Source organism: Thamnophis sirtalis, unplaced genomic scaffold, assembly GCF_051295495.1.
Source record: "Thamnophis sirtalis isolate CommonGarterSnake01/CBP01778 unplaced genomic scaffold, rThaSir2_p1.2 scaffold_6, whole genome shotgun sequence".
Classification (NCBI taxonomy): domain Eukaryota; kingdom Metazoa; phylum Chordata; class Lepidosauria; order Squamata; family Natricidae; genus Thamnophis; species Thamnophis sirtalis.
Window position 1 is genome coordinate 64161209 of NW_028261386.1, and position 11722 is coordinate 64172930.

General features: G+C 37.0%; 1 protein-coding gene across 1 annotated transcript in view; it reads left to right on the forward strand.

Moving 5' to 3' along the window:
- Positions 1-11514, forward strand: part of SMYD3 (SET and MYND domain containing 3) — a 326898-nt gene extending 315384 nt beyond the window's left edge. Inside the window, exons 11-12 of the mRNA XM_087718002.1 lie at positions 7013-7121; positions 10354-11514. Of these exons, the coding sequence (XP_087574128.1) occupies positions 7013-7121; positions 10354-10455 (211 nt within the window). The 3' untranslated portion in view covers positions 10456-11514. The remainder of the gene's footprint in view (positions 1-7012; positions 7122-10353) is intronic.
- The last annotated feature ends 208 nt before the right edge of the window (positions 11515-11722 follow it).

The window sequence follows — 11722 nt, forward strand, 5'->3', positions numbered from 1 at the left end:
TTGAGCCCAAAATTTATGTGACATTGGTTAAGTGAGTTTTGCCCCATTTTACGACCTTTCTTGCTATAGTTGTTAAGTGAATAACTGCAATAGTTAAGTTAGTAAGAGCCGAGGTGGCGCAGTGGTTAGAGTGCAGTATTGCAGGCCACTTCAGCTGACTGTTATCTGCAGTTCAGCGGTTCAAATCTCACCGGCTCAAGGTTGACTCAGCCTTCCATCCTTCCGAGGTGGGTAAAATGAGGACCCAGACTGTGGGGGCAATATGCTGACTCTGTAAACCGCTTAGAGAGGGCTGAAAGCCCTATGAAGCGGTATATAAGTCTAACTGCTATTGCTATTGCTATAGTAAGAAGGTTGTTAAGTGAATCTGGCTTCCTCATTGACTTTGCTTTTCAGAGGGTCACAAAAGCTGGACACATGATCCCAGGATGCTGCAACCGTCATAAATATGAACCAGTTGCCAAGCATCTGGATTTTGATCACATGACCTTGGGGATGTTGCAATGGTTGTAAGTGTGAAAATAGGTCATAAGTTACTTTTGCCGTTGTAACTTTGAATAGTCACTAAATGAACTCTTGTAAGTCAAGCACTACCTGTATAAGATTTCAGTATGGAAAACCACACATTAGAGTCACTGCAGACAATGCAAACACCATCCCTCATCACTTGTGTCTTGACTGTGATGTTTAATGCCTGATCTTGGCTAAGAATCAAGATGTACCGTATGCATCTTGTTTGTCTTTTGGTTAATCACCGAGTGTCAGAGGAAAGAGCACAACAATACCTCCAAATGACAAGTCAGCCAAAATGCAAAGTTTGCAAGCATATGAAGTAATGAATAAAGAACATCTTATTTCAAAACCTGCACCACAATAGACAAAAAGCCATTTTCCTGACTTTTGCTTTCAAGCAAATTATGTTATAGCTATAGCTTGGGAGAACAGTATTTGAGTAATTTGAGAGGCTGTCACAAAGGAACGGGAATCAACTTATTTTCCAAAGCACCAGAAGGCAAGACAATGAATGGAAACTAATCAAGGAGAGAAACAACCTGGAATTAAGGAGAAACTTAACAGTGAGGACAATTAACCAGTGGAACAGTTTGCCTTGTTTCATCACTGGAGGTTTTTAAGAAAAGACTGGATACCCACCTATCTGAAATGGTATAGGGTCTCCTGCTTGAGCAGGGGGTTGGACTAGAAGACCTCCAACATCCCTTCCAGCTCTATTCTGATTAACACCAGAATATCTGCCTAGACAGCTTCTGATCTTTTATGTTTTGTGACTTGATTTGAAGAACAGAGGTAATTTAATATTTTCCCTTTTTGTTTGATTTCATACAAGTGGGTGGTGATGTATGTGATTATTTATTTATTTTCCCTTTCCCGATGATGCATGCTGTGGATTTTCACTACAAGCAAAACTTGGGGCCTTCTTGGTCAAGTAATTAGAAAATGTAAATCTGTAAGGTTAATGCATTCCACAAACCTCAGATTCCAGGTACGATTACTAGATTTCTTGATCTTTTTATCTGTATCAAGCATGACCAATGTTCACATTAGCTAGAAGATTAATGAATCAGATAGGGGAAGGCTGACTTACCTCAATAATACAAAGCAGCTGCAAGGTATCATTACATTTATAGTGGTAAGTTGATAGATGCTGTTTTCTAAATGTGAAAGCATAGCTTAAGTTCATATTCCTGTTCTTTAACCTAGAATTAACCTCAGATTCAATTGCAAACATGAAATACATTCATTAAAACAAAATAAAAATTCTACTGTTAAGAAGTTACAGTCCATATGACCTTGGTAGCCAATCAGAAGATCTTAAAAGAAATTTATTTCTTGGTCTTTTTCATTAGTATTCATATGGCAAATTCAGAGTTTATCTTAGTTGATATTCTATAGATTTTTCAACAGATTCACAGAATATAAAATAAAACAAATTCCTATAACATAATCAGTTTGGCATTAATGCCAACAAAATTGACATTAAAGTCATTGTAAAATAATAATATAGCTTCATTCTGTTTAGCATGATCAATTTAATAATTGTCTTAATAGAATTCAGAACATAGTAGAAATGTGGCAGAATATTTGTCATTTAAAAGCTATTGAATTAAACAAAGGCAAAGAAAATTACTTAGTTTAGAACAAGAATGTACATATGGACAAGATGTAGAAACAATTTATAGACAGGTAGATTATGAACAGCATGGACTAATAATTACTAATGGTCCTATAATTATGGGTACTTTAAAAAAAGATCAATTTTAACATTTGTTTGTTTAATGGCATTCAAAATACATTTAATGAATAAATAGTAATCATAACTATGAAGTTAGAAATAATACTATTAAAAAAGAATCCATTTGTCCTGCCATGAAAAAAATGAATTGTAAATATGATACTAATGTCACTACGAGATAAAATGAATTCCAGCATTAAGAACAGTACAATAATGTTTTGGGGGTCTTGCCTTTCTCTTGTTGCTGGAATCCAATTCACTATTTAAAATGTCTGAACCTCTGTTTTGGAAACTGTGGAAAGAATGTGTAATTCCTTTTTAGTGTTCAGAATTTAGGAACATTACCCCAAACTTCAATAATTGTAATTTAAATCAGATAGATCCCAGATAATTTGGGTAGTCTTTAAGGCAAACAATCTCTTGATGTTACAAAAGCATTTCAACATTTGACACTGTGTATATTTAAATGTATCACTCACACATTGGGGGGGGGGGAATAAGGAAAGACAGGTAGGAATTTTGTTCCAAGATTATTCACTCTTTGAAGATTTTGCCATCTCTGTTCCTGATGTTAGTCTAATAATTGCACTTTGAAGGCATTTAACAGAGTTGAATGTGTTCTACTTATAGTAACAACCAGCATTGATTTGCTGTCAGAGAACATAATGAATGCCAAGGTTATTGTTACATTGTTGCTAAAGTACATCTTCCTTTGAATTGCTTTCTTTCCAGGTTGTTCCTTTTATTTTATGTTAGTCTATTTCCTATTCTGGATCTGAGATTATTTTAAATTGGCACAGAGTTCATAGATGTAGATCTAGTGGTATAAAATGTTCTGCTGCCTATGAAAGATACCAAAATACTTATTATCCTGATATTTACAATAGTTGCTGTAGTGATATCAGAATTACTTCAAATTCTACTGAAATCCCCCTCCTCCTCCTTAGCCTTGACATGGCTATGCATCTTTTGTGCTCTGAGGAAGATGAGAGTTATGCCAGAGGTTCAGTCACACTAGAGAGATCTTATCAGAGGAACCAGGTGAAGTGCCTCTTCCATAGATTGCCACTCAGGAGGGTATGTTCTGGATCGCATCAGTTAAAGACTTTCCACTGATGGGATCCAGGAAGATTGTCTTCTTTGTTGTTTCTTCCACCCATTGGGACATCTTACCTCCAGATTGAGTCAGCTCCCCCCCTCTTTTCTGGTCTTCTGAAAATGGTTGTAAGTGTGAGTATGTGTGGCAACCATTCCATATAAAGCAGTGTGTGTAAATACTCCCCCTACAAAGACTTGATGCAGAATAGTACAGAATTGAAAACAGGGTCCCAGCCCTCATTCTTCTACAGGTAGTCCCTTGACTTAACTACCACAGCTAGGATTGGAACTTCTGTTGCTAAGAAATGTAGTCAAGGTGGCGCAGTGGTTAAATGCAGCACTGCAGGCTACTGCTAGATCAGCAGGTCAGCGGTTCAAATCTCACCGGCTCAGGGTTGACTCAGCCTTCCATCCTTCCGAGGTGGGTAAAATGAGGACCCAGATTGTTGGGGGCAATATGCTGACTCTCTGTAAACCGCTTAGAGAGGCCTGAAAGGCCTATGAAGCGGTATATAAGTCTACTGCTATTGCTATTGCTATTGCTATAGTCATTAAGTGAGGTATGCCTGATTTTTTAAAACCACCTTTTTGCCACAATTGTTAAACAAATCGCACAGTCATTAAGTGAATCCAGGCTTTCCCTGTTCACTTTGCTTGTCAGAAGCCCCCTTGGAAGATTGTAAATGGTGATCACATGACCTCAGGATGCTGCAGCCATCGTAAATACATTCTGGTTCTCAAATGCCCAAATTTTGATGATGTGACCATGGGGAGGCTGCGACAGTTGTAATGTGAGGACTGGTCATGTCACTTTTTTTCACCACTGTTGTAACGTTGAACAATTGTTAATGCATAGTTATAATTTTAGGACTACCTGTACATGTTTTACAGTGAACTCTTTCTCTGTTGACCCTTAAATTTGATTAATTCTTAGTCAGTTTTAATAGTCAATAATTACATTCTTAGCTACAATATATTCTTAACTGCTGACATGAGATTCATTGTTTCATTATTGTTCTTGTTGCTTATGATTATATGGGGTTAACATGAAGTGGGACGAGAATCATGGCCAATGTTGAGCCACTCGTGGTACTTTCTCTTAGTTCTCAACTGAGAGCCAGTTGAACCAGTAGTAGCACTATATTCCTTCATTCTAGCTATATAGGTATTCTGACTTGGCTGGAAACCAATATATAGCTAAAATATATTTGAAAGCTCTTTAATCCTTTAACTATATGTATATCAGTCTCTTTTTACTTTTCTGAGATAGTCCTAAGATTCTAGTCTTTTGAGAGCTGAACTTAAGTATATCATTAACAAATTAAACTATCCCCATACTCTCTTCTTTTTGTCGTTCATTGGGACCCAGCTGTCTGGACATTCCTTTTCATTTCTCTTCCCAGAGAATATAACGAAATTATTAGCGTATGTCCCATGCAAAGAATATTCAAATGATTTTACAAAGTTTTAGAAAGTAATACCGAGCAACTATTTTAGGTGTCAGATTTAAAGCTAATGAAAAGCCATGCATGAAACAAGTACATAAATCAGCCCAATAAAACAGCTTTGTAAATATTTATGTTCTCTGCACACTCCATTTCATGCTTGCTTTCTTTTCCTTCATCTCTTGAGTTTCCTGTTTTTAGATTATGCCTATGACCGGCTTTAGTTATCTACCTGACATTGCTTAATTAGTTACTACTTCCTCTGGTATCATTTACATTAATCCTAAATCTTTACAGACTCTTAAGTACCTTAAAAGTTAGCGCAATTTTTAAACAAGTCTTAGTAGGAGGAATCCACGTGATCAATTTCCTGCAGGAGAGAATGGCCAGACAGCCTGGCAAAAGGCCAGTCAACACTGTTGGTGAAAGGGCTCAGGAGGCCATCTTCTTGACTTTTCTGACATCAGTTGCTGTTTCTTCAAGTGGCTTTATGCTCAGTGGCCCAGATTGTCAGTAATTCTTTGTTTCTTTGTGGCATGGGAAAGGTGGTATTCAGCCAGTTCTGACAGGTTCTGGCAAACCGGTAGCGGAAATTTTGAGTAGTTTGGAGAACCGGCAAATACCACCTCTAGAGGGCTAGCCCGCCCCCCCCCCCCATCTATTTGCTGCCTCCTGAGTCCCAGCTGATCAGCTGGGTCTTCTGTTGCCCTGCACAGGAGAACCGACCTGGAAAGTTAGTGGGGTGAGGTGGAAATGGAGATTTTACAGTATCTTTGTCCCAGGAGTAAGGAGGGGATTTTGCACTAGCCTTCCGCTGCCATGCCCACCAAGCCACGCCCACAGAACCAGTAGTAAAAAAAAAATGAATCCCATCACTGGGCATGGGAATAGTAGTATTTATGAAGACAGGGTATTTGAATGAGGGTTTGGTAGAATCTAAACAAGGAGAAGACCATTTGGGGAAAGATGACATTAGGCTTGTTTTTTAAATTATTTGTATGCATATTTCTCACCTATGAAAAAATTGGCAAGCCATGTTTGGCTTTGCCTGCTTGTTCAGAATAATTTAATTGCCTAAAACATCTGTTTCTGACAGAAAGCAATGGTTAAAAATACACATTGGACATGACTATTGTTATTTGTAGGAATAGTCATCATGTTTCCAACAGTGTTCAGGAATCCTAATAGCACCACTGTTTTTTATTGTGTCCCTACTACGTACAGAAGGCTAAAAATGTATTGCTTTCTGGAATCCAGTTGTCAAATTCATATTTGAGGAAAGAAGAGAGACTTTATAGCCCACATCCATCTCTTCTGTTACAAAGGTTTTTTGGGCCTCATGGTTTCCACTTGGAGTGGACAAGCTGTGATTAATTATTTCCTTTCCGTGTTTCTCTGTATGCACGCAATGTATGTATGCAATCTGTTTTGAAGAGAGAAAATCAGTGCCTTCACCTTAAGAATGAAGAGTTCTTTCCTTTAATTTCCACCATACCACCCCCAAATTGGCTAAACATTTCAGCCCCATCCATTCCATGGATATCATCCATTGCAGCCAAATTCTCTACACTTTTCAGCCAGGGAATCCAATCATTAATTGATTTTAAGAAAAGTGCATCTTTCACCACAAACATTATTCCCCTCCTTGACCAAAAGCATCATTCCTGGTGCATATCATCCTGTCAAGGCCATTGCCATAATTCCCAGAAATTGTGGCTGGAAGATGCCAGGTAGGAAAGTCTGGCTTCCATAGGTCAAATGAATTTTCCCTTTGTCACTTACATATGCATATTTTATGAGTCACATGTTAGGAAGTATAAGTCCCAAATAACTCACAAGATTAAAGCTCAGGCTGCTTCTGGGAATATGAAGGCTCAGGCCCTACATTAAAAAATTCATAGTGAAAATCACATTGCCCCCTTGGTAGTAAGACTGAATGCCTCTTTGTTGGCTATTGCATTGTCTCAGGAAGATGGGGAATCCTACCCTTGTCACTTTCTAACAGGATAACATAAGAACTGTTCCAAGACTAAAAATAATGCTTCGTTAACAACCCTTCAGTCTTTCACACTCCTCAACACTGGCTAATTTCCCCCTAATACCTCATTAAAATTCACAGTAACTTTGTAGTCCTACTCTAATGGCTCTCCACTGAGGCAGGAACGGTGAAGGTAAGAACTGACAAATGGATGTAATTTTCTTCCTGCCCTTCTTTCAGGTTTTATTATCCCGGCTTCCATCCTTTGAGGGCTATCCAGATGATGAGAGTGGCCAAGTTGCAGTTCCACCAGGACATGTTCTCTCAGGCCCTTGAAACCCTGAAACAGGTCAGTTTTGCTCACTGGTTCTACATTCTCTTTCCTCCTAATTGTTTCTCCTTGACTGCATTTCTACAACCTCCCTGCTCACCTCACTTTCCACATGTCAGTCAACAAGCATTCTCTTTTTTTATATCTACACCAGCCCCGGAGGCAATGGTTACAAAGTGAGTTGCTTACAGTTTCCAGGAGAGACTTACTTTAATAGCGGTGGTTGGTAATTACTGTTCAGTATCTGAGGGGGTGTCATTAATCACCCCAAACCTTGAATGACAAATAGCTATTAAGTTGGATGAACAAGAGACTGTTTCAGTACCTTAATCTGCTTCTCCTTTTTAAATATTGATCATGTTCTGCATCTCACTGAACAGGGAAGGCAAGGTAAATAGTAGTGGAAATGCTTCCTTTGATCATGAACTAGTAAGAGTTCTGAAACTCACCTGAAATATTTGGGATGAAATGCTGATGAAAAAAATAAAGAAGACAATCAAAACCTGGGTTCATTAAGTCGTGAGCGCCTTTAATTCAGAGTTGACCACTGCAAAGAATGTGTATTAATAAAAGATCTGATCGGAGGAAATTTCTTCATATGAATTATTTGTAAGCTAGTTCAGAATAGCAATGCATTCTACATACATAATCTGCTCATCATTATTGAAAGGGAATACATTAGTAACTAACTTGTTTCTGAAAGCAGTGCATGTTTTCCAGTGATGATTATTTTGTTAACAATTTATTCAGCTAAATAGCATTCTGAAACCAAATCTGTCAAAGTACGTAAACAAAATAACTTCCTGTGGAAAAATAAATTACTATAGGTAATAAAATCTATTAGCTTGTTTAAACTTTAAAAAAAACATTTGAGGAGAGAAAGAAATAAAATTTTAGTTATGTGGCATAAAACATGTTGGTTGCACATGAATGGTGTCCTATATATATAAGTTCATTGATGCTGACCTGAACTGTCTCAGCTGGCTGCTCCTTATTTGCAGTTTCTTCTAAATTTGTGATAGATTTATAAAATGTACAAGACCTTCTGGAAATGTCACTGTATATATAAAATATATTTGCTCGAGTTACATAGCTTTGTGACAGCTGTCTTATGTAATTCCCCAATTGATTCTTTGTAAAGTTTCACATATTGTAGTTTAAGTTCCAGTTTCCTATTTAAGGATGTAAAAAAAAGTTTCTAAAATTAAACTAAACCATTACCATATAATGCTTTATCTGAGATTGAACACCGATTGTTATCAGATTCTTTTTATGCTTCTGTCTTATTTGTTAGGCTTTTGACCTTTCTCTCACTGAGCTTAAGATGGTGTGTTTTCTGCCTCATTACAAATAATCATTTAAGAATTAGTAGCATTAAGCCATACACTTCATACATACACACACACACACACACACACATATATGTATGTGTGCACGCACGCACATGTGCATGCACACACAGATGTACAAATATAAATAAAAGGATTTTTTGAAGTAATTGCCAAAATAATTTAGGTGTTAAGATGCTAGACTACTAATTGCAAGATTGAAATTCCAATGCTATCTGGGCATGGATGTCCATTTGATTGGCATCTATGGTGGCATAACTTTTACTGGACCGGCATGACAGATTACAGTCCATAATCTTCAGTGAAGATGCCTTCATGCTTCAGCAAAATGATTCAGGATAATAGTAGTAATAATACTACTGCTACTACTGCTACTAATAATAATGATAGTCTTGAAAGCTGATTTTGAGGTGTAAATATCTGTGATAAAGTGTTATAATTAAAAATAAAGTTTTTGGTTAATTTCATGTTATTTTATAACTGTTATTTCTTTCACATTTAATTGATTTTGACATCTAGTAGCTTCATTTGATAGAATTGTTGAATTCTAAGTCTGACATGGTATTACTGAGTGATCATTTCACTGCCCCCCTGGAAGGCATCCGTCCATGTCAATGTTGCAATCTAGTTTTGCCTGTGATTAGAGAAATAGATTCCTAGCACAACTTCTGAATCTTAAAGTACTTTTTATCTTGGGTTTATCCTCGTAAGTCCTACACTGAACTGTAACCTCCAAAGACTCTCTACAGTTAAAGATATTTTAATTATAATTTTTCAAACTTCAAAAGATTGGTTTGGTGAGCCAAAATAGAAAAAGGGCAGATTTTATGTTTCGATATAAAAACCCTCCGCAAAGTCTACAGAAAAATTGTTGTGAATTTTATATCATACAATATGCCAAGACTATTATAAATGATTAGAAATCTGTAAGAATGCAGTAAGTCCTCTGCTGAGAGACATTGAGCTCTTACCCCAAAGCATGTATATTCCACCTATATTAGTTCCCTGCTATAAAGGGACATAACCTAGATGTATCTGCCCCAGAATGACAGGCATCCCTTTCCAAATAGATTCTATTTGAACTGGTTCCTTCCAGCTCGCCCTATACATTATTTACTGTATGTGTGATGCAAATAACACAAGTATAGCCTTCCTTGGCATCTCTAAGAAGCCTTCAAGTAATTGAGGGTTAAAGTAGAAACCGAAACAATTTCCTCAATATCCTGGCCTTTGCTTTGGAGCCCATTAGCACGATGGACTTTGCTTTCTTCTTTCATCATGACTGAGCAGAAGAGAGGCATATTTGCATACCACGACATGTGTCTCTGATGTTAGGTATCCTGTTCAATCCAAATGCAAATTAGACATAAACGAATGTGCTGGGCTTTTACTTGCACTTCCTTATCAATTACCTAATGAGGTTTACATTCTTGGAGAGAGAAGCAGTGTGGTTTTTCATACTATGCTGAGTATCCTACTTGTTTGGGTAGCTCATAGTTAAGTCCTTTCATTATTTGGCACTCTTTGTTCTATAGATCTCAATTCTAACAGAAACCTTTTTCAGATCATGGAGGAAACACACAGCAGGACAAATTCCATAATGCTCCTCTTATATTATTGAGCTGAATTACCTTGAAAGGTACCCATATATTTAACCTAAACATATCCCAAAACAAATTTATAGAGGCCAAGCAAACCATAACAGTAAATTCCATAGCAATTTGGATAAACTGGCAGAAAAGAGCTTGCATTGTTATGGACTATATGGCAAGCTGAAGTGACAATGGCTAGCGAAGTTGCAAATTGTTTTTTAGAAATAAAATATTCCAGATGGAGACATTTAGAGGCATACCATCAAGGATAACAGAATGCTTTTCTTCTGTGTTTCTTCTGCATTTCAGACTTACGATCTTATGAAAGTAACCCATGGGATAGAGCACAGCTTCATGCAGGACCTGATGATACTTAAAGAAGAGTGGGAGGCTAGCATGCTATTAAAATAAAGATAAAGATGATGCGCAACCTAGCAGGACAACAAAAAAGAGACTCCGAAGAAAACAAGTATCTTCCTCAGCCAAACATATGGCAGTAAAATCGTCATATATATTGAGTAGATTTCCTTTGATGTGAACACTGCAAAGAAAAATAGTCTGATTGTTTTGTTATGTAAGCTGCCCATTATTACTTTTGCTAATTCTACAAATGAAAATTTTCAACAGTCAGTAATTCCAGCAGGAACTGCTTCCTGCTGAGAAGTGGGTTGAAAAGACACCAGGAAAATTCCAAGCTACAATTTGGTTGTAATTGAAAGTATAGGGAATGCTAATTCATGTAAGTGCATTATTAGATGGGTATAAATTAAGAATCATACATCCAAATACATCATACATCCAAATTACAAATATTTAAATTTTAGTTTCATCAGTCTCCTTTTGCCTTATCCTAAATTTCTCCCTCTTTTTTGAAGTGTTGTCATTTCCAGGTATGCAATGATTTGCTTTGTTTATTTTAGATGTATTTTTATCCCCCTTTTATTGATTTTTATGAATAATTCAAGATGATAAACATAGCTAATATTTCCTTCTCCTGTTTTCCCACCACAACAACCCTGTTAGGTGGTTGAGAGAGAATGACTGGAGTCTGGACCAAAGTTACCGAGCTGGTATTCATGCCTAAGGCATGACTAAAACTCAGTTTCCTTGCATTTCATAATCCTTGCATATTAGTTGCATAGCATGCTTATTGTTCGATTATTAATCATGGAAACTACAGATCCAACCTAGATGCAAACTTCTAACAGTGTAATTTGTTAGTGATTCTGAGTGATTCTGCCCTGAGTGATGTATCAGCATCAGAGAAGGAGGAGAGAGGGAGGGAGGAAGGAAGACAGATAGAGCAACAGAATCAATTTATTCCCAAATTATTTGTATTTTTCCCATCTAGTAATACTGCGGTAAGCCCACAGATACAAAAGTTCTCTGAATGTCTATCAACCAGCAACAATTGCAGTTCTCTGTATGTCTCTTACTGAAGACGTTTCATTAAATGGTTTTTATTTGTGAATAAATATGCCTATAATTGTGTAGTTAATTTGTCTTTCCAACACTAAGTGCTCAGTCTTGCATTCTTGTCCAATTTGGTCCATCTTGTCCAACAAATTTTATATTCATTTATTTTGGAAAAAATGGGCTAGTTCTTACCAGATGGAAGAAAATACCCAGAATGATTCCCATTCTGATCAATGCTCTTTCTAGATATGACTTGAAGCAA